The sequence below is a fragment of the Odocoileus virginianus genome, chromosome 31, assembly GCF_023699985.2.
Source record: "Odocoileus virginianus isolate 20LAN1187 ecotype Illinois chromosome 31, Ovbor_1.2, whole genome shotgun sequence".
Classification (NCBI taxonomy): domain Eukaryota; kingdom Metazoa; phylum Chordata; class Mammalia; order Artiodactyla; family Cervidae; genus Odocoileus; species Odocoileus virginianus.
Genome location: NC_069704.1, coordinates 9,830,353 through 9,853,641, shown reverse-complemented (window position 1 = coordinate 9,853,641; position 23,289 = coordinate 9,830,353). Strand labels below are relative to the sequence as shown.

The 23,289-nt window shown below is 42.3% G+C and overlaps 1 protein-coding gene and 1 pseudogene across 5 annotated transcripts; both read left to right on the top strand.

The window, feature by feature from the left end:
* The first annotated feature begins 3 nt into the window (after positions 1–3).
* Positions 4–20,049, top strand: PRPF4 (pre-mRNA splicing tri-snRNP complex factor PRPF4). 5 transcript variants are annotated; one of them, XM_020906629.2, is made up of 14 exons: positions 4–143; positions 896–1,073; positions 2,634–2,820; positions 9,327–9,414; positions 9,818–9,897; positions 10,072–10,165; positions 10,677–10,771; positions 12,166–12,224; positions 12,678–12,801; positions 15,118–15,207; positions 17,725–17,847; positions 17,958–18,065; positions 18,156–18,274; positions 19,160–20,049. In XM_020906629.2, the coding sequence occupies exons 1-14, from the start codon at positions 117–119 to the stop codon at positions 19,351–19,353; spliced, it is 1,566 nt and encodes a 521-aa protein (XP_020762288.1). In that variant the 5' UTR covers positions 4–116; the 3' UTR covers positions 19,354–20,049. The 5 variants fall into 5 exon arrangements, with proteins under 5 accessions (XP_020762288.1, XP_020762287.1, XP_020762286.1 ...); XM_020906628.2 differs by having other exon boundaries at positions 893–1,073; XM_020906627.2 differs by having other exon boundaries at positions 4–149.
* A 2,160-nt stretch (positions 20,050–22,209) lies between these two features.
* On the top strand, positions 22,210–22,665 carry LOC110146024 (small ribosomal subunit protein eS19 pseudogene; annotated as a pseudogene).
* Positions 22,666–23,289: the final 624 nt, after the last annotated feature.

Below are 23,289 nucleotides of genomic sequence, written 5' to 3'. Positions count from 1 at the left end.
CGGCCCTCGGACCACTTCCGGTCGGTGACGTAGTTCCGCCTTGCTGGGCGCGCGGTGGACAGTCTGAAACGTAGAGCTCGGCTTTCGCTGGGGTTTCGCGGCCACGGGAGCCCAGCATGGCTTCCTCACGACCCTCCTCCACGGTACAGGTCTCATTCTGGCAGGGAGCCCTGAGGGGTGGGGGTCTTTGCGAAACAGGGCCGTTAGGGAACGGGCTACGGCGGTGGAGGGCCGAGGAGGAAGGCTGCGGTGTTTTCCTAATTCTTGAGTGCTTTCATTTGTTTTAGCTCATTTTCACCTCTCATTACAGCCCCGAAATGTAAATATCTCTTCCGTCTGGTTCAGAAACGGAGCTCTGAAAGGGAGTAGAGTCTTGGCCAAGATTTATGACACTTTCAGATGCAACGAGGCCTCATAAATAGTAGATATTAATCTACTGCTTCATGTCCGAAACGTTTGAAATGTATGAACAGTAACTTTCTAACTTGTCCCCCGTACCATCGCGTTGGTTATTTCAGTTATCCTTGAAATCCTCTGTGATGAGCAGTAATTCTGGAAATTTCTTAAAAGCCAAGAAGAGATTGCACTTGCTGCAACTGTATGAAACAAACATGTTCGAGAGAAAACTTGTCTGACAGAAAAATCTGCACAAGAAATTGACTAGTTTTATCCATCTCTTCCTGTCTGCAAAACTTAAGTGATTAAGAGACTGGAACCACTCTCTCCTTCCACCCCCAGATCAAGGAAGACACATTTTTAACTGGTGTCTGGTTTGTCCTTTGTGTGGGGGAAAAAATAGGTTTGAAGCTCTAAATAAGCTGCATTCTGCTGGGAAACCTATTTGATTGCTAAGATTAAGCTTTAGGTTAATTAATGTAGGTCTTTGTTTTAGCAGGCAACCAAAACTAAGGCACCAGATGACTTAGTGGCTCCTGTTGTGAAGAAACCACACATCTATTATGGAAGTTTGGAAGAGAAGGAGAGGGAGCGTCTGGCCAAAGGAGAATCTGGGCTTTTGGGAAAAGAAGGACTCAAAGCAGGAATTGAAGCAGGAAACATTAACATAACCTCTGGTAAGATGCAAATTGTGAGTTCATCTTTACCTTTGCTGCTCAAATTTTCTGTAATGATTACCTGCCTCAACTTAAATATCACTAGTTTATGTCAAAAAACTTCAAATAATAAGCTTGCACCTATCGAAGGCCGTTTTCTCTGCCTACCTGCCTTGGTATTATCATCCAGAGAACCTTTTTCTTAAAACCTTTTATACAGTTTTTCTTCAATGAATTATTAGTAATTTTACTAGGAAATTATTCAGTGTGTATTTGGATTTAGAGTGAGTCCCTTTGTCTTCTGGAGATCTAGCGTAGTTCTGGCGTTAACTTGGAGCTACTGTGTTTCCTAATATTCTCCTCGTTTTAGTTTTCCAACTGCTTTTCACCCGAAATGAAATGATCACTTTTAAATTTTAAAGTGGTAGCCATCTATATTTTGAAAGCAATTAAACAATACAGAAATATATGAAGTAGAAAAACCTGTAGTCTTTAATTGGGGCTATATCATTTCAAGAACTTAATAAAGCTATAAAAATACATTTTTTTCCATAAATTGAAACCACGATAAACAAATTGTTTTATAACCTGCGTGTGTCATTCTGAATACTGTTAAAGGGGCTTTCCCGATGGCTCAGTGCGTAAAGAATTCACCTGCAATGCAGGAGGCACAGGAGACAAGGTGGGTTTGATCACTGGGTGGGGAAGATCCCCTGGAAGAGGAAATGGCAACCTACTCGAGTATTTTCACACATGTAAAATCCCATGGACAGAGGGGTCTGGTGGGCTACAGTCTACCAGGTCGCAAAGAGTTGGAAACAAGTACGCGAATAAGTATGCACACACTGTTGAGGGTATATTTTCATGCCAGTAACTAGTAGTCTACTATAAAATAAAATCATTCATGTTTGTCTTAAGAAATTCAGACAGCATGGAAGGGTATAAAAAGACTTCTCTGCAGATAGGACTTCTGTCAAGTTTCTCATCGACTCTCCACACCTTTTCTATACACATGCAGTTTTCATGAGTTTTAAACCTTTTATGTTATTTTAAACATGACTGCATCACTACTGTACTTCTCACTTCACATCCAAATGCTTGTTTTTTATGTGAATTTTAAAACTAGCTACTAGATTATCCAAAAAGCCTTAGAGTTAAAGCTTACCATTTTCATGGTAATTATTTCCAGTTTATTGTCACGTTTGTTAGTGTTCCTATACTGAGACTGTTTCAGAAAGTAACCTTAACGACTGTTAAAATAAGGTTTCTATTTTTCCATGGATAGAAAGCCTAGTTAAAAGTTAAAAGTGCTCTATATTCTCATTGTCTCATGAAAGCTGTGTGTTTATATAAGTGTAAGTTGCCAAATGAAACAAGATGACTTGAACCAGTTTCTGGCTTTAAAACCTCATTTAGTTTTCTGTGTTTGGCATACTTTAATGAACTGAGAAACTATAAGGTTTCTAGTAGATTAGTTAAGTGTCCCTAGAGGCAAGCAGACTCCAGTTCTAAGAACTTATTTCTCTCTCCCTAATTGAAGGAGATTGGTGATTATGCTGATATTGCCTGCTCTGTTTACAGGAGAAGTGTTTGAAATTGAAGAGCACATCAGTGAGAGACAGGCAGAAGTGTTAGCAGAGTTTGAGAGAAGGAAGCGAGCTCGGCAAATCAACGTTTCCACAGACGACTCAGAGGTCAAAGCTTGCCTTAGAGCTTTGGGGGAACCCATCACACTTTTTGGAGAAGGTCCTGCTGAAAGACGAGAAAGGTACCCTTCCTAAGAACTTACTCTTTTTTAATCACAGAGTTATAGTTCCAAATTTTAGTTGTTGTTCAGTCACTAAGTCGTGTCTGATTCTGTGACCCCATGAACTTCCCTGTCCTTCACTGTCTCCTGGAGCTTGCTCAAACTCATGTCCATTGAGACAGTGATGCCATCCGACTGTCTCATCCTGTCGTCCTCTTCTCCTGCCCTCAATCTTTCCCGGCATCAGGGTCTTTTCCAATGAGTTGGCTCTTCACATCAGGTGGCCAAAGTATTGGAGCTTCAGTTTCAGCATCAGTCCTTCCAATGAATTTTCAGGGTTGATTTCCTTTAGGATTGACTGGTTGGATCTCCTTGCTGTCCAAGGGACTCTCAAGAGTCTTCTCCAAAAAAAAAAAGAGTCTTCTCCAACTCCTCAGTTCAAAAGCATCAATTCTTCGGTAATCTCCCTTCTTTACCGTCCACATCCGTAAATGACTACTGGAAAAACCATAACCTTGACTATACTGACCTTTTTCGGCAATGTGATGTCCCTGCTTTTTAATACACTGCCTAGGTTTGTCATAGCTTTTCTTCCAAGGAGCAAGTGTCTTTTAATTTCATGGCTGCAGTCACCATCCACATTGATTTTGAAGCCCACGAAAATGAAATGTGACATTTTGCACTTTTTCCCTGTTTGCCATGAAGTAATTCAACCAAATGCCATGATGTTCATTTTTTGAAGAGTTTAAGTCAGGTTTTTTCACTCTCTCTCACTTTCATCAAGAGGCTCTTTAGTTCCTCTTCACTTTCTGCCATTATTTAGTTGGTATTTGTAGCTAAAACTTTAATAGAATGTCTCACATAATGTTGACATTAAGTTGTATGAATATGGTTTAGTCCATAATCTAAGTCTTAGGCCAATTTATTCTCCTCTATTAACTTTTCTTTGTAAAGTGAAGATGTTAACATGTTCCCTCCCCTTCCTCTCCTCAGTGTGCAGTTTTGAGTTGGTAAAATTTGTCACTGAACTCTGAAAATTTAAACAGCAGACGTGTTTTTTGTCATTAACATAAAACATGATGGTAAGTGTTTTTTGGATGTTACTGAAAAGAGGTACTGTCCTCAGATAATGCTACTCTTGTGATTCTGAAGTTCCAAAATCTCTCAGTGATAGGCTAGTCGTGTGCAGTTACAAGGATGTGACCTGCCTGCCTCTTCAGGACTTGGGGCTCAACTGTTCCTCACTTATTACATTTACCCTCTTAAGGCCCTTACCACTCTTCAACCCAGTGCAAATTGATTGACCACTACCACACTGAAATGGCTGTTCATTAAGGTTATCAGCCCATCTTTACTAAGAATATCCCTAGTACACTGCCACCTATTCCATCCTTCAAACACTCCCTTTCCTTGGCTCCCATAAAACCCAATCCTCCTGGTTTTCTTCCTGTTTCTTTAGCTAATTCTTCTAAGCCTCGTTTTCCCCCTGCATAACCTTTATAAACCACTGTTGTTTGTCCTTGTCCTACACCTGGTGGCTCAGACAGTAAAGTGTGTGTCTGCAATGCTGGAGACCCGGGTTCGATCCCTGGGTCAGGAAGATCCCCTGGAGAAGGAAATGGCAGCCCACTCCAGTACTCTTGCCTGGAAAATCCCATGGACAGAGGAGCCTGGTAGGCTACAGTCCATGGGGTCACAAAGAGTCAGACACGACTGAGCAACTTTACTTTACTTTACACCAGCCATGAGGGATCAGGTCCATTCCCATGGCATGGTTTATATGGACTCCCATGGCATGGAGTCTGATGACTCCCAGGTCTCTGTAGCCTAGCTATTCTATAGTCTCAAATTTGACATCTCTAAGTTGGTTGTTGTTGTTGTTGTGGTGGTGGTGGTCAATCACCAAGTCATGTCTGGCTCTTTGCAACCCCAGGGACTGTAGCACACCAGGCCTCCCAGTACCTCACCATCTCCTGGAGTTTGCCCAAGTTCATGTCCATTGAATTGATGATGTCATCCAACCATCTCATCCTCTGTTGCCCTCTTCTCCTGCTGTCTTCAGTCTTTCCCAGGATAAGGGTCTCTTCCAGTTAGTTGGCTATTTTCATCAGGTGTCCAGTGTATGGAGCTTCAGCTTCAGCATCAGTCCTTCCAGTGAATATTCAGGGTTGATTTCCTTTGGGATTGACTGGTTTGATCTTGCTGTCCAAGGGACTCTCAAGAGCCTTCTCCAGCAGCACAGTTCGAAAGCATCAGTTCTTCAGTGCTCTGCCTTCTTTATGGTCCAGTTCTCACATGCATATGTGACTACTGGAAACACCATAGCTGTGACTGTATGGACCTTTTTCAGCTAAATGGTATCTCTGCTTTTTAATATACTGTCTGGGTTTATCATTGCTTTCCTTCCAAGAAGCAATCATCTTTAATTTTGTGGCTGCAGGCACCATCCGCAGTGATTTTCCCCATCCCAAGAAGAGGAAATTTGTCCCTGCTTCCACCTTTTCCTCTTCTCTTTGCCATGAAGTGTTAAGACTAGAGGCCATCTAATTAGATTTTTTAATACTGAGTTTCAAGCTGACTTTTTCACTCTCTCTTTCACCCTCATCAGTAAGCTCTTTAGTTCCTCCTCGCTTTCTGCCATTGGAGTGGTATCATCTGCATATCTGAGGTTGTTGATATTTCTCCTAGCAATCTTGATTCCAGCTTGTGAGTCATCCAGCCTGGCAATTCCATGATGTACTCTACATATAAGTTAAATAAGCAGAATAACAGTATACAGCCTTGTCATACTTCTTTCTTAATTTTGAACCAGTCATTTATTCCATATAAGGTTCTAACTTGTTTTCTTGACCCGCATATAGGTTTCTCAGGTGACAGGTAAGATGGTCTGGTATTCACATCTCTTTTTAAGAGTTTTTCCACAGTTGTGATTCACACAGTCAAAGGCTTTTGCATAGTCAGTGAAACAGAATTTTCTGGAATTCCTTTGCTTTCTCTGTGATCAGCAAATGTTGGCAATTTGGTCTCTGTTTCCTCTGCCTTTTCTAAATCCAGCTTGTACATCTGGAAGTTTCCATTCAGGTACTGCTAAAGCCTAGCTTACAGGATTTTGAGCATAACCTTACTAGCTTGAGAAGTGAGCGCAATTGTCTGGTAGTTTGAACGTTCTTTAGTATTGCCCTTCTTAGGAATTAGGATGAAGATTGACCTTTTTCAGTCCTGTGGCCACTACTGGGTTTTCCCAAATTTGCTGACATACTGAATGCAGCACTTTAATAGCATCATCTTTTAGGATTTCAAATAGCTCAGCTGGAATTCCATCACCTCCGCTAGCTTTATTGGTAGCAGTGCTTCCGAAGGCCCTCATGATTTCACACTCCATGATGTTTGGCTCTTGGTGAGTGACCACACCATCATAGCTATCCAGATCATTAAGATCTTTTTTGTACAGTTCTTCTGTGTATTCTTACCATCTCTTCGTGATCTCTTCTGCTTCTATTAGGTTTTTACTGTTTCTGTCCATTATTGTGCCCATCTTTGCATGAAGTGTTCCTTTGATATCTCCAGTTTTCTTGAAGAGATCTCTAGTCTTTCCCCTTCTGTTTGCCTGTTTCTTCACATTGTTCATTGAAGACAGCCTTCTCTCTCCTTGCTATTCTCTGGAATTCTGCATTCGGTTGGGTATACCTTTCCCTTTTTCCCTTGCTTTGCACTTCTCTTCTTTCCTCGGCTATTTGTAAGGCTTTGTCAGACAACCACTTTGCCTTCTTGCACTTCTTTTCCTTTGGGCTGGTTTTTGTCAGTGCCCATGTACAGTATTATGAACCTCTGTCCATAGTTCTTCAACTCTTTACCAGATCTAATTCCTTATATCTATTTGTTATCTCCGCTGTATGATTATGGAGGTTTAATTTAGGTTGTATCTGGATGGCCTAGTGGTTTTCCCTGCTTTCTTTAGTTTAAGCCTGAATTTTGCTATAAGGAGCTGATGATCTGAGCCACAGTCAGCTCCAGGTCTTGTTTTTGCTGAGTGGATAGAGCTCCATTTTCGACTGCAAAGAATAAAATCAATCTGGTATTTGGTGATGTCCACACGTAAAGTTGTCCCTTGTGTTGTTGGGAAAAGGTGTTTACTATGACCAGTGTATTCTCTTGGCAGAATTCTGTTAGCCTTTGTCCTGCTTCATTTTGTACTCCCAAGGCCAAACTTGCCTGTTACTCCAAGTATCTCTTGACTTGCTGCTTTTGCATTCCAATCCCTTGTGATTAACAGGACATCTTTTTTTGGTGTTGGTTCTAGAAGGTCTTATAGGTCTTTGTAGAACTGGTTAGCTTCAACTTCTTCGCTTCAGTGGTTGGGGCTTGAACTGGGTTACTGTGATATTGAATGATTTGCCTTGGAAACGAACCAAGATCATTCTGTCATTTTTCAGATTGCACCCAAGTACTACATTTCAGACTCTCTCATTGGCTATGATGGCTACTCCATTTCTTCTAAGGGATTCTTGCCCTCAGTAGTAGATTTAATGGTCATTTGAATTAAATTTGCCCATTCCCTTCCATTTTAGTTCACTGATTCCTAAGATGTTGATGTTTATTCTTGCCATCTCCTGCTTGACCACTTCCAATTTACCTTATTCATGGACCTATGTTAAATGAAATTAAAAGATGCTTACTCCTTGGAAAAAAAGTTAACAACCAATCTAGACAGCATATTAAAAAGCAGAGACATTACTTTGCCAACAAAGGTCCATCTAGTCAAGGCTGTGGTTTTTCCAGTAGTCATGTATGGATGTGAGAGTTAGTCTCTAAAGAAAGCTGAGCACCAAAGAATTGATGCTTTTGAACTGTGGTGTTGGAGAAGACTCTTGAGAGTCCCTTGGACTACAAGGAGATCCAACCAGTCCATCCTAAAGGAAATCATTCCTGAATATTCGTTGGAAGGACTGATGCTGAAGCTGAAACTCCCAATCCTTTGGCCACCTGATGTGAAGAACTGACCCATTGGAAAAGACTCTGATGCTGGGAAAGATTGAGGGCAGGAGGAGAAGGGGACCACAGAGGATGAGATGATTGGATGGCATCACTGACTCAATGGACATGAGTTTGAGTAAACTCTGGGAGTTGGTGATGGATAGGGAAGCCTGGCATACTGCAGTCCATGGGGTCAAGACTGAGCGACTGAACTGAAGTGAACTGACATTGAACTCATCTATTTTCCATCCTTTTCCTTTTCTCCTTGCAAATAATGCAACCGTTTACACAGTTTTCCGTTAAAAACCTGTGTCACCTTCTGTGTTACCCATCAGCAAAATCTTGTTTATTCTACTTCTGAAATGTACCTCCAGGATGTCCGCTTTTCTCTCCCTCCACTAGTTTCAAATTTAGACTATTGTAATAACCCCAGATGTGCTGTATTGTTTGTTTGCTTAAAATCCTACAGTGTCTCTTACTAAACTTAGAGTAAAAAACTCCTGACATGCTCTTCATCCTTACCTTGTACCACTCTTCCCAGTTTACTAGACTCAGTAGCCATAATGGTCCTCTTAGGCTACCCAAGCTTTTTTTTTTTTTTCTGTCTTTAGACTTAATTTTCCTTTTTTTTGTTCTCCTCTCTTGCCTTTTGTGTTATGATTTAGTTACTAAGTTGTGTCTGACTCTTAGGACCCTGTGTACTGTAGCCTTTCGGGCTCCTCTGTCCACAGATTTTCTAGGCAAGAATGCTGGAGCTCTTTCCTTTTAGAGCTTTTTAATTCTTTTGGTTTCAGCATAAATACCACTTCCTTAAAGAAGCCCTTCCTAACCTCTGATCCCTGGTAAAGTAAGCCCCAACATTATGCTCTATCATGGTATGTTACTTTGTTAATAGCCTTGCAAAGGATATACTTTTACTGTTTGTGAATGAAGACATTCCCTTAGGTGAATGTCTTGAGTCTTCCCCGCCACTGTCTTACTCAGTCCATTAAGACTCAAGTGGGAGGATACCACAGTATACTGAATTCCCTCCTTTGTTCTTCCCTCCTTAATCTATTCTCCATACTTTTCCAGGAGTCTTTTTCCAGTGTGAACCCTCCTCACCATGGCATTAGGAGTGCATTGTGACCTGGTCCCTCCTTCGATTGGCAGCCATTTCTCTCTCAGCCTTTCCCAGTACCCCATGCTCCAGCCATACTGAACTATTTTGATTCCAGGCTCAACATGCTTTTCTTGCCTCTAGACCTTCACATTTGTTGAACCCTGTGCCTTAGCTGTCCTTTCCGAACATTCTTGACCTAGTGACTTGGTTGATTGAGGTCTCAGTTTAGAGAGCATCTTCTCCATAAGGCCTTCGCTGATTCCCTCCAAGTCTAGGTTGTTTACTCATGATTCCCCGTAGCACCCTGTGAAGTCAAGGGCTGTTTCTTAGTCATTTTTTATACTTAATGCGTCAAGAGTATCCAACACACTGTGGCACTGAGTGAAGTAAAGTGAAGGTCTTACTTTACCTTATCTCAACCCTATTTAAATTCTGATCATCTTTGTTATAGGTTAAGAAATATCCTCTCAGTGGTCGGTACTGATGCCTTAAAAAAGACCAAAAAAGATGATGAGAAATCAAAGAAGTCCAAAGAAGAGGTAAAATACGTCCTTGGCTTCATAGTGTAAGCATGCAGGAAACAAGGGGGCAGTTCTCTTGTTTTCTGTTCTCAGAGTTTTGCTTTGCCTCGGATGAGGGGCAGAGCAGGGGTTGGAGACTGCTGTTGAGGAATAGTTGTTGGCAGTTGTTTGTGGTTCCTTTGTAGATACAAATGGAGGTAAGCGAGTTTCCCATTTCAGGAAAGAAGCACAGCATTCCTGGTTTTCCTTTTAAAAAGGAACCAGAAACCATCCAATAAGAACTCATAGAAAGAAACACAGCAGAAAGCGCATATCCCGGATTTCATCATATTATACTGGGCAGTTACAGTAGGGAATTGATAGCTATGAAAGAGGCAGCGATGCTTCAGGTTTGACACTTCTGCTCTTATTTAACTTTCAGTATCAGCAGACCTGGTACCATGAAGGACCAAACAGCCTGAAGGTTGCTAGATTGTGGATTGCTAATTACTCACTGCCCAGGTAAGGAGAAATTTGAGAAGGAGGAAGAAGCATACTTCTTATCTCCTCTCAGGGACTGAGGATCTGCTTTATTATGACTGTGGTTGTTGGTTGAAATTGAGTGGTACAGAGACTTCTGTAGACCCTTGTTTCCAGCCTGTTTGCCCAGGATAATGTTTTCTGTGTTACATACAGGGCAATGAAACGCTTGGAAGAGGCCCGTCTCCATAAAGAGATTCCTGAGACAACTAGAACCTCCCAGATGCAAGAGCTGCACAAATCTCTCCGAGTAAGACGCTGTCAGCGATTGCCCAGTGTCTTAAAGATTTCTGCAGTATTTATTAAATGTTCTACCTTGGCCCACCTCTGGCAAATAAAGGCAGCTGTACATCATCATCTTTGCCTGCACTGTTGCTGCTTGGGAGGATCCATCAGTTAAGGTGGCAGCGGACCTACTGTCCTTTGTACCAGGCAGAGGCCTATGGTTCCTGTGCTTTAATCCCTTTTAATATGTTAGACTGTGCTTTAGATCTTGCCATGGCCTTCTGGTTTATCTTTAGCTGACAGAGAAGCTAGCGACACTGCAGATGACAGCATGGGGGAGTTCCAGATAAGCCTTGACTCTGTTCATTCATTCATTCATTCATTTGTAGAAGTGTCTCCTGACCAAAAGGGAGGGGTGGGGAATCTTAGGGTGGGTTAAAACTGACAAGGTTTTTTTTTTTAATGGTGGAAAAGCCAAGAAAATCTTGGGTTAGCATGTAATGATTCCTTGTTTGTCTTTTTTTTTTTTTTTTAAGTCTTTGAATAATTTCTGCAGTCAGATTGGGGATGATCGGCCTATCTCCTACTGTCACTTTAGCCCCGATTCCAAAATGCTGGCCACGGCTTGTTGGTAAGTCCCATTTTGTTTTGTTTTGTTTTCCCTAAATGAGGTTCTGGGGGGAAAGTCAACTTTTGTTTTAGAAATCCATTGCTTGGCTTCCCTGGTGGCTCAGCTGGTTAAAAATCCGCCTGCATTGCGGGAAACCTGGGTTCAGTCCCTGGGTTGGGAAGATCCCCTGGAGAAGAGAAAGACTACCCACTCCAGTATTGTGGCCTTGAGAATTCCTTGGACTGTATAGTCTATGGGGTCGCAGAGTCGGACACGACTGAGCGACTTTCAAAAAAAAGGTGAAAAATAAATAGAAGGCCATTGCTATCCCATGTTCCTCTACTGCTCATGATCACATCCAACTAGAGATGCTAATATGTACCCATTGTAGTTGATAACAGAGCTTTCAGTTAGCATGTGTCAATTCATATTCTTGGCATTAGCATCATTTTGGAGCAGATATGTTAATAGAGGGAGTTTATGGACTAACTGTATACACTTTGATATAGCTTTTCTTTTCTAGTTATGTGACCTAAGCAAGATACCTCATCTCTGTAAGCTTCAGTTTTTTTATCTGTAAAGTAAAGCGAATTACCGTTTTTGTGTTTATTCTGTTTGCTTTTTGCCATCGCATATGCAGAAAACCTTCCAGATGTGAAAGCTTCGTTGTTTTGTTCTGCTCATTTACTCAGTTGTCCTTGTGGGACATTGTCGTCTAGTGAGGGGCAGTCTTCCTTACACCGTACACACAGAAGCTACTTGACCAGGCAGAAATCAAGACTGCCATCAGGAGGAAACCAGGGCCTACATAGATCCGTCCACCTCTTCAGGCCTCAGCTCTCTTTATTATAAAGTAGCGATGGCTCACTTCGCTGTGCAGCAGAAGCTGACACGACATTATAAGTCATCTATACTCCATTTAAAAAGTTAATCACAGAAAATAAAGTGAATACACAAGTAAAGCGGAAATGACCATTCCTATCTTAGGGACCTCACAAGTCTGTCATAAGGATCATTTGAGATGATAAAAAAGTAATTTGTTGGAATTTTTCAGAATAAAGCAATTTTTTAAAATTACTTTGTAAGTAGTAATATGCTATTCATATTTAAGGAGATAATATCATTATTAATATTATAGTTAGATAGTTTAATTTGTCCTACTTTCCCTAGAAATTGGTCCAAAAGTTAAGAAGAGCAGCTTGTGCTATAATATTTATAGTCCAGTGGAGGCCTTTGTTTGCATCAGACCTGGCTGTAGCTTTCCTACACAACCCTTCAAATGATAAGCCTTTTCTTTTTTGTCTGCCACTGTAACGGTTTTGGGGGGTAAGAAGTTGTCCTTTAGTAATGTTACCAAGATACCTTTTCCTTCCCAGACCAACCCTGGCTGAGATGCTTTCCTTTGTGTTTGATAGGAGTGGGCTTTGCAAGCTCTGGTCAGTTCCTGATTGCAACCTCCTTCACACTCTTCGAGGTGGGTCATACTCTTACCTAAATCTCGGTCTTTTTCCCAATTAGAGCTCTATCAAGCAGTATAACTCTTGAAGCTCTACCAGACACTCAAACCCAGTACACACACGATAAATTCGTGAAATGATCTGACTTGGTTTGGTTTTCTTCGACTGCAAGGCTGAATGATAATGACGTTATATGCATATATTTCTCTCTCATGTCCAGCCCCACTCTGGCATTTACAATCTCTAAAGCAAGAAGCATTTTCTGGTGTGTTTAGCATTTTTTTTTAATGTAATTTATACGTTAGTTTAAATTTTAAAAGTTCAATTTTTTAGTAGTTGAAGAACTACTTTAATACTTTATAGGTTCACTTTTTCTGAACTGTGTATACATAACATTCCTCATTGTGTATATTTACACAAGTTATAACGGAGCAGCAGCCCTTTAATTTCCATCTTTTACACTCCTTCAGGCCATAACACAAACGTGGGAGCGATCGTATTCCACCCCAAATCCACGGTCTCCTTGGACCAAAAAGACGTCAATCTGGCCTCTTGTGCTGCTGACGGTTCTGTGAAGCTGTGGAGCCTTGACAGGTGAATATTTACTGCTCTGTCCGCACGGCCGTCACCACAGTTAATAGTTGATGGGTTGGCCCTAGGGACCTGGTACTCTGTACCTTGGTTTTTGCCTCTACTATAGTGACCGCTGTTTCCTGGCTCCAATTATTCTGGAACGATCCATTATACCTGCCATGCAATAGATTGACTTTGGAGTAATGCGCTGTTTGGTAGATTGACTGAAAATAATACTCCAGACAGCACATTGGTTCTTAACAAACAGCCACAGGGGAGGGAAAGAAGATTATGGCTAGCAGTATTGCCATGTCTCCTCCCAACATCGTCATCCTTTACCTAAACCATATTTTCCAATTACAACAGGTTTGTCTGTTTTAGTGTGTTTGTGATTATTTATTGTTTTCCCAGAAATAGTTAGAAGTACCTTGTTGTCTAAAAGACTTCTGAATTCAGTTGCTTGGTTTTCCTTCTTTGGGAAAGTACATGAGGCTTTTGTTCTAGGATTTTGTGAGGAGCTAATTAGTGTCTCCACTCTGCTAGACCGGATCTTACCTGTGAGCACAGCACGTTTTAATTGGCTTTGGTAATACCTAGCAATATTTGTTCCCCTAGGGCTTTGATTAGTTCTGTGTATGCACATTAACAGTGTTCCCTTTTTAATTGCCCTCTTTAGGGTTTATGTTTATTTCCTTTCACTGGTGTTTCAGATCTTCTTTCCGCTGTTGCTGGTAGTAGAATTTAATGGCTACTGAAAAGAAATTAAGCTTCTGTTTAGGAGTTGTTCTTTCATGTGGATCCTTGAACAAGCTGGAGTTTGAAATGAAATTATCTATAATCCACTTGGACCAGAAGTATTTGATATCGCCCTGCATCTCTATCAAAGTATGTTTCTTTCTAGAATCTCAGCAGTCCTGTGGTTCAGAGAAATTATTTTACTTGTTATGTTGAAGTATCTTTTATTTTTCTCTTAATCTTAAGTGGTATAGAATTAAGAGTTTGTTGACATAGTAAACTGAAATAGAAGGACAGTGTTTATTGAAGTGCTATGGCATCTGCTTCTGGTTCATTGACTACACTGAAACCTTTGACTGTATGAATCATAACAAACTGTGGAAAATTCTGAAAGAGATGGGAATACCAGACCACTTGACCTGCCTCCTATGAAACCTGTATGCAGGTCAAGAAGCAACAGTTAGAACCGAACATGGAGCAACAGACTGGTCAAAATTTACAAAGGAGTACGTCAAGGCTGTATATTGTCACCCTGATTATTTGACTTACATGCAGAGTACATCATGAGAAATGCTGGGCTGGAAGAAGCACAAGCCAGAATCAAGATTGCAGGAAGAAATATCAAGAACCTCAGCTATGCAGATGACACCACCCCTATGGGAGAAAGCGAAGAGGAACTAAAGAGCCTCTTGATGAAAGGTGAAAGAAGAGAATGAAAGAGCTGGCTTAAAATTCACATTCAAAAAACTAAGATCATGGCATCTGGTCCCATCACTTCACGGCAAATAGATGGGGAAACAATGAAAACAGTGACACACTTTATTTTCTTGGGCTCCAAAATCACTGTAGATGTCGACTGCAACCTTGAAATTAAAAGACACTTGCCTCTTGAAAGAAAGGCAATAACAGACCTAGATAGCATATTAAAAAGCAGAGGCATTACTTTGCTAACAGAGTAGTCATTTATGGATGTGAAATTTGGACCATAAAGAAGGCTGAGCACCGAAGAATTGATGCTTTTGAACTGTGATTTTGGAGAAGACTCTTGAGAGTCCCTTGAATTGCAAGGAGATCCAAGCAGTCCATCCTAAAGGATATCAACCCTGAATATTCAGTGGAAGGACTGATGCTGAAGCTCCAATACTTTGGCCACCTGATGAGAAGAACTGACTTATTGGAAAATACCCTGATGCTGCGAAAGATTGAAAGCAGGATGAGAAGGGGACAACAGAGGACAAGATGACTGGATGGCATCACTGACTCAGTGGACATGAGTCTGAGCCAGCTCCGGGAGATGGTGAAGGGCAGGGAGGCCTGGCGCGCTGCAGTCCACAGGGTCACAGAGTAGCACACAGCTGAGCCACTGAGCAGCAAAAAGCGGGCAGTTTCCCTGTGGACACGTGTGACAGCCCCGAAGCTTTTATAACCTTGGGGAGTGGTTAGGTTATTGTTGGCCCTAAAATTTTAACAGATGACAGGTACAGTTTGGCCTGTCAACCCATGCAGAATGAGTGCCTGTGTGCTCAACAGTTAGAAAAAAAATTCAGTGAATATTTGCATGACTGTAAGATAGTTTACTTAGAATATTTGGTTCCTTTTCAGTGATGAACCGGTGGCAGATATTGAAGGCCACACAGTGCGTGTGGCCCGTGTAACGTGGCATCCATCAGGACGCTTCTTAGGTACCACCTGGTAAGCCATGCTCTTACTCTGTCCATACAGGCCTGGGGCACCTTGTTAACCCTTTATGGATAACTGCCAAGTAAATTTTTAGAGTAGAGATCTTCAAGTAATATTTTCTTGGAATGCAATGAACCAGAATCAAAAAAGACTATATGGTACAGTTAAGGCTAAGTGTATTTGGCTTTAAATTGCAGTTAATCTGAAATTTCAGTCACTAATTTCCAGAAAGCTAGAGTTTTTCCTTGTTCTCTTTCTTGGCCAATATTAGAAGTGCATTTTTTGGTGGAGAGGGGTGGCAGAGTGGGTTATACGTTGTATTATAACTTCACTGCTTACAGATCAGTCTCTTTCATTGATTCTGTAAATTCAGTGAGGCCAGAATCTTTTAAGGAAGTTTTTGAGATACAATTTACATGCTGTGAAATGGATTTAAGTGTATAATTTAGTCAGTCTTGACAAATGCATACATTCACATGACCCACATCCCTGTTGTTGAAGGTCCAAGGGAACAAAAAGTGCCCACCAAACTGAGAAGTCATCTTTTTTTTTTAACTTTGGTTGCACTGAGTCTCTGTTGTTGCTTATGGGCTTTCTCCGGTTGTGATGAATGGGAGCTGCCTTTGTTGCAGTGCACACGCTTCTCTCGTTGCTGACTAAGCTCAGCCTCTAGGCACGCAGGCTTCGGTAGTTGTGGGGCATGGGTGGCCCACGTCATGTGGAATCATCTCGGACCAGGGATTGAACCCATGTCCCCTGCATTGGCAGGTGGATTCTTATCCACCATACCATGAGGGGTGTCCCTGAGAAGCATCTTGAGATGAGTAATCAAGGTGGACAACTCCATCCGTATACCCAGTGGACCAGTTTATTATAGGGTCACTTACAGGGTGGGATCTGGCAGTCAGCAGTCCTGAAGCATTCACAGCTACACTGCACCTTCATGAAGCCGTTGCAGCAATTTTATAGTTAACCTAGAGTATGGGGGTCTGTGCTTGGAAGTAGGAAGTACATTCCTAAGTCAAGATTTATGAATGGGTAACCAGTAGGTGCTGGGAATACATCAGCAAAGGTCTTCATTGTTTGACAACTAACAGAGCATGGAGGTCTCCTGGACCTAATGGTTGTTAAACAGTATCTATTAACTATTAATAAAAACCCTTGACAATAGAAAAGTGATTTACCACACAGTACAGTTCTGGGTGGGGTCAGCAGGAGGACAGGAAGAACTGTATGGGCCCAGGATGGCATCGTTTATGCTCACAGCCAGGTACTTGTCGATAGAACACTTGCATCACCCCAGAAAGCTCCCCCATGCCTTTCCCAGCCAACCCCCTTTCCAAAGCAACCCCTGCCCTGATTTCTGCCACTGTCTATTCATACCTGATAAACTCATTTGTGACTGGGTTCTTTTACTCAGCACAGCATTTTTAAGATTCATTCTTGTCATTGCATGTATCAGTAGTTCCTTTTTATTGCTGAGAACTATTCAGTTGCAAAACTGCCAGATTATCCGTTCTCCCACTGGTGGACACTTGGGCTGTTTCCAGCTCTTGGCTGATAAGAATAAAGCTGCTATACATACTCTCATCTAGTACTTTTGTGGACATATTTGTCTTTCCTTTCTCTTGAATAAATAATATCTTGGAATGCAATTGCAAGGTTATAGGGTAGATGTATATTTAACTTTTAAAACTTGCAAGTGGTTTTCCTTAGTGTTGGTATCATTCTGCATTCCCAGCATTCTAGTGTTATGGTTTTTTTTGTTAACATCCTTGCAACATTTGGCATTGCCCATCTCATCATTTTGCCCAGTCTTGCAAGTATGTAGTGAAATCTCATGGTTTCAGTTTTTTTATTACTCTGATGACTGTTGGTATTGAGTCATATGCTTATTGACCCTTTGTGTATTTTCTTTTGTTCAGTGTTTAGGTGCTTCACCCATTTTTTAATTGAGGATTTTTTGTTTTATATGTATTTCCATATGTATTACAGTTTTCTCATCATTGAGATTTTCACTTTTGAAATTGCTTTGGTGGCCTCATTGAAAATCATTTGACCATGTATATGTGGGCCTATTTGTATACTCTCTATTCTGTTATATTCTGTTGATCTATTTGTGATTGATTATATCCCCAGCATTCACTTTAGGACCCAGTAAATGCTCAGTGAATGGAAGGACATAACTGAAATTGGGGAAGAAAGTAGGCAACAGAGTCTTTGTTCTGGACCATTCTAAGTGAATTCTGTTTTTTAAAATAGCCACTGAGGTAGGCAGTGGCTACCTTTAGGCATAGGCAGTCCATAGTTTCCCATTTAGCACCCAAGACAGATATGCTTAGTTGTGGAGACATTATTTATGCCAGAAAAGAGTTTGTTAATATGGTTGTATGAGTAGTTTCAGAAATATAACTTGAGCTACAACTGTTGACAGCACTTGGTACATTGAAGCACTTTGTACACTTGTAATTTATAGCACTTTGTACACTTTGAGTATCTGCTGGTTAATTGTTAGCTTGACTTTTTAAGCTATGACCGATCATGGCGCTTGTGGGATTTGGAAGCTCAAGAGGAGATCCTGCATCAGGAGGGCCACAGCATGGGTGTGTATGACATTGCCTTCCATCAAGATGGCTCTTTGGCTGGCACTGGGTAAGGCTTCTTCCACATAGCCGGGGCAGCTCAGTCGTCTCACCTCTGACATCTGCCTGCTTCCACAGAGAACTGGGTTCAAAATACTCATTCATGAATTGTTTTATCAGGGGACTGGATGCATTTGGTCGAGTTTGGGACCTGCGCACAGGACGTTGTATCATGTTCCTAGAAGGTCACCTGAAGGAAATATATGGAATAAATTTCTCCCCCAATGGGTAAATAAGCTCACTGAATGAGGGGTGGACAGGGTTATTGGTCAGCAGGTACTCTGTGTTTCTGACTTCATCACTATATCTGATCCACAGCTACCACATTGCAACTGGCAGTGGTGATAACACCTGCAAAGTATGGGACCTTCGACAGCGACGTTGTGTCTATACCATCCCTGCCCATCAGAACTTAGTGACGGGTGTCAAGTTTGAGCGTGAGTTTTCCTTCTATTGTAAGCCTAACTACAAGACAAACAGATTGCATTTGCGTGAAATGCAGGCCAGGTGTTAGCTTAACTTGGAAGGGGAACATGAGAGAATTTGGACCCTGTTGAAGGAACAAATGATAATTTCCTTCCCTCAACCACTATTTCAGACAGAGCTATGACTGCATACTTCTTGTTGCTAGGAAGTAAAAAAGACTTCTGTGCATGTTTTGCTTTCCATGGAAAGTCCAAGCACTTAATTCTTAATATTATTCTGAATAGATAGTCTCAGGGAAAGAGCCAAAAGACCTTAATAATGTTATTTGTTTCCCTAAGTCTGTCTGTAGTTGTTCCCTTTTTTTTAGAGGACTAGTAGAAATGTAGATTGGAGTGTTGGCATTTTGTGAATGCCAAAATACCATCTTTTTGGAAATAGTATGTTCTAGTGGATTTGAGGACTTCCCAGGTGGCACAGTGGTAAAGAATCCACCTGTCAGTGCACGAGATGCTAGAGACGCGGGTTTGATCCCTGGGTTGGGAAGATCCCCTGGAGGAGGAAATAGCAACCCACTCCAGTCTTCTTGATTGCTTTAGATTTTTTTTTTTCCCCCTTCATGTGGCATGTGGGATCTTAGTTTCCCAACCAGGGGTCAAACCCATGCCCCCTGCAATAGAGGCATGGAGTCTTAACCACTGGACCGCCAGGGAAGTAACCCACTCTAATATTCTTGCCTGGAAAATTCCACGGACAGAGGAGCCTGACAGTCTACAGTCTATGGGGTTACAAAGAGTCAGCCACGACTGAGCACACACCCTGCAGATTTGGGTTCTTTTATTTTCTTACACTGTTTTGAATATTTCAATTCCTGAAGTAGTTCCTCTTCTCTTTTGTAGCTATCCATGGGAATTTCTTGCTCACTGGTGCCTATGATAACACAGCCAAGATCTGGACTCACCCAGGCTGGTCCCCTCTGAAGACTCTGGCCGGCCACGAAGGCAAAGTGATGGGCCTAGACATTTCTTCCGATGGGCAGCTCATAGCCACTTGCTCCTATGACAGGACCTTCAAACTCTGGATGGCTGAATAGGCAGGACCATGGAAGAAGGACTCAAGCCTCACTCTCCCTTTAGAGCCGTTTTCAAAAGAAAGGAATTGATGTGTTTTGTTCTATCATGTGTTTTGCCAATTACCATGTATATAAATCCTCAAAAGAATTGAATTTCTGTCTCAGCTCCCACTTCAGGCAGGCAGCCCAGTCCCTGGGTGTTGGTCAACCCCTTCCATGGTCGAAAAATTGTAGTTTTCATCTTCAAGCCCCTCCATGAGCTTTGTAGATTTTGTTTTTATTAATCTTTCGTTTGAATGCCCTCTTGCTTCCCTCAGAGCACTCAGGACTTTGCCTTCTTGAAACCTGGCTTTCCACTACGTGGTACATGTTTCAGGACTCCGTGGGACCCAGAGAGCAGGACGGCTGTGCTGTGTGCAGGAGGCCCTCGGGCAGAGAGGCGCAGCTCACGGCGCCGGCTGAACAGCTCCTGCCAGAGCGAGAGCCCTCGGAGCGGGCGGCGAAGGCGTGGAGCGCAGCTGTGTCCCGCGCTCCGCAGCAGAGGTTCTACCTCATCCTGTTGAGTTCACTTGGAACGCTAACTGCATCGGGAAGTTCAGAACTGAGCATCTGCCTCTTGAGAAGATGTCTTCCATTTTGCTTTGAAGTTTGGCATCCTTTGTGTTACCCAAAGCTAGGCCATTGTGTCAAGATTCAATGAAATTTTTAGAAAGCAAACATGATGTCTCTATTGTGCAAGTTATTTTCTGTTGATTATTTATATGTACCCTTCATGTGGAGATAACTCTGGGAAAAAGAATCCCTAATGGGTATTCCTAAACATAAACTTTTTCTTTATTATACACTTGCCGCAGAGTAAAATCCTGTTTAAAAAACTATCCTTTAAAGAATTATTTTGTATAGTGAAGCATTTCCTGAGTCCCAGCCATTGGTCCACAGAGATCCCTTTTTTTTAAGTTTGGGATATAACAAGTGATCTCAAGTATGGCTTATTCTAATTCCATCTCCTTAGTAAGCATTCTGTCAGTCATTTTTTTAAAAATAGAGGGCTGTCGCATTATAGGCCAGACTACCAGTGAACTGTATCTGGACCCTATAATTATTCACTGACCATGCAGTAGTTACCTGTTTCCACCCCGAATATACAACCACTGAACACTGAATTCACACAGATTCACACAAAAATAGAATTGGCAAGGATTGTGTATAGAGAATTCAGAAGGGCTAATATGATGGCTTCTTGAACATTCAAAACACTTGTCCTTTGCTTCCCAAGGAGGCTTGACAGTTACCCTTGTACAAACTATGAATGAGTGACATGTAGCTAAATAGACTTTTGAGTCTGATTTCAGTTAGAACCGAGTGGCTGCACGTCCTGTGTGCCTCTGGAGCTTCTGGATCACCCGCTCTGCCTTCTGCTCGGCTCTTCACTTCGCTGTTTCGCAGGCTCCGTTTCCTCCGTGGTTGTGGTGGTTCAGTCGCAAAGTTGTGTCCGACCCTTGGAACCCCATGGACTAGCTCACCAGGCTCTTCTGTCCATGAGACTCTCTTGGCAAGAATACTGGAGTGGGTTACCATTCCCTCCATAGTAAAGCCATAAAAAATTGTTTTTTTCCTAACTACCTTCGTAGTGTGTTGAAAGTAATAATGAACCTTAGTATATGAGCATGCAATTTTTAAATGTAGTGTGTTCAAGATTTTCTCAAAATGAAGTTTTACTATCATTCAAACTTGTCTTCTTTTTGGGGGGGGGGATTCCAAGTGATTTAGAAGTAGCAACTGAGTGAATATATGTCATCTAAGCCTTTAGCAAAAGAAGTGTCTTATGGAATATACACTTCCTCACTGGAAATATTTTTAGAAAGCCTTTGGCTGAGGAGCATACACTAAGTGTGGCATTTCATGATAATGGTGAGATTAAACACTACTGCTATCACTTAAGAGGGTACTTTGTCTAGATACCGCCAGATAACCCTCAGGCATCTTGTTTAATCCTCACAGTCTCGAGTTAATTATTCTTGCCTTTTTTACAAACAAAACTGCAGTTCAAAGAAGTAACTTGCTCCAGATTACCTAATTAGTAAGTGGTAGAGTCTGGTCTCTGACCTTAAAAGAGGTTTCATAGGACTTTAGTATGTTGGCAACACTGACCAGATAAAAAAAAAAAACAGTCCAGCCAGCACGGCCTGTTCCCTGTACAAAGCCTGAACTCTAACCGCTCTACCTTGTATTTATTTACTTTCTACTTGCATTTATTTTTTGGCAGCATTTATTCCCAGACCACTACGTTTTTGTTTCTTCATTTTCTTCTGGGGTATGTTTTTCTTCTGTGCCACCCCCTCTTCCGGTTTAGGAACTATCTCCTTTTTCCGTGAGAATTTCTGTCTTTTTTTCAGCGTGGCAGGGAGAGCTCCTGGATCGGGTGAACCTACCACGAGCTCTGTAAATCCTGCGCCACCTCTCAGGGGCTTTGTTCACCTGAATGTGCTCGGTGGCCAGAGCATCTGCATCTAAGCCCTTCAGTTCAGCACTGCTCTCTGCATCTTTGAAGGTGTACAGTAAAAACTCAGCCCTCTGGACTACCGACCCTGCGTCCAGCCCCGATTGGCCTGAGCGCACCTACAAACTCTACCATTGTGACGACAGAACTGCATGGCACACATTCTGTAAAGGGGTATCCTTCAGATACTTGGTGACTTTTCAGATGTGCATACCCTAAATGGCCTGGGCCGTTTCACAAGTGTTCTTAAAGTGAACATGTGCAGATTTTGAACCTCTTGATTTGCATGGTTTTGTGGGAGTTTCTGGGTCAACTGAATAGCAAACCATTTTAGAAGTCACCTTCTTGGCCCTGGCTGGCAGCGCGGAGGCTGCATAATGCCTGGAGTTACTGGAAAAGACGTGAACCAGCTGGAGTCTGTCAGAGGGCTGGCCACCTTCCTCAGAAAGTCCGGGAAGCTGACAGTCCCTCAATGGGTGGACACTGTCAAGCTGGCCAAACATAAAGAGCTCGCTCGCTCCCTACAGTGAGAACTGATCCTGCACACGAGCTGCTTCCACCGCACAGAACCTGTACTCCAGGGGCGCTGGGCTTGGCCCCAGGACCACGATCTCTGGGGGGGGCGTCAGAGGAGTGGCCTCATGCCCAGCCACTTCAGCAGAGGTTCCAAGAGTGTGGCCCATCGGGTCCTCCAAGCCCTACAGGGGAAACGGTGGAAAAGAACCAAGACGGGGGCTGCAAACTGACATCTCAGGAAAAAGACCTGGACAGAATCGCCAGACAGGTGGCAGCTGGCAACAAGCAGCATTAGAGCAAATGATGCTGGGTTAATAAATTGCCTCATTCCTTAAAAAAAAGTCATCTCAGGTCACGTACTGGAAAAGCCTGTTCCACCGTTTATACCACATCACTGCATCTGTTACTCTGACTTCATGCCAAAGGGAGTTAATTTCATCACTTGTACCTGTGAACTTACAAGGAGCCTGCAGTGTTATTCAACAGAAAACTATTTGCATTTTGGGTCAGATAATGCTTTGTTCTGTAGAGTGTCTTCAGCATTGCAGCGTGTCTTAGCATCCCTGACCTCTGAGTACCAACAGCCAGAAACAAAACTCACCCCTGCATTGGAGGGCCAAAGATTTCTAAATGCGCTCTACAAGGATGGCACTGCCCAGTGTTAGAACCATTAATATTAAATGTGAAAACAGGATATGCTGCAGTGTTAAGTATAACCTTCCCTATTCCAGAATCCTCAAAGCTGAGTCTTGCTTGGTGAATCAGCCACTCCAAGGGTAGAAGTTCTGCTTTGACTGAAAGGCCTCCACCACATGCTAGCTGGGTGACCTTGAACAAATTAGCTAAACTTGGGGAGCCCCAGTTTCATCTGTGAAATGGGGGTGAGACCTCCTGAACTCGGGAGCAGTGGGCCCTGGTTCAGAGGCAGGTGTTCCTTCCTG

Bases quoted from the DNA above. Each gene is read 5' to 3' on its own strand.
- PRPF4 (XM_020906626.2), top strand. From the start codon at position 117: ATGGCTTCCTCACGACCCTCCTCCACGGTACAG. The intron at 9,415-9,817 runs GTAAAATACGTC...TTTAACTTTCAG, and splicing joins CAAAGAAGTCCAAAGAAGAG to TATCAGCAGACCTGGTACCA. The intron at 15,208-17,724 runs GTAAGCCATGCT...TGACTTTTTAAG, and splicing joins CGCTTCTTAGGTACCACCTG to CTATGACCGATCATGGCGCT.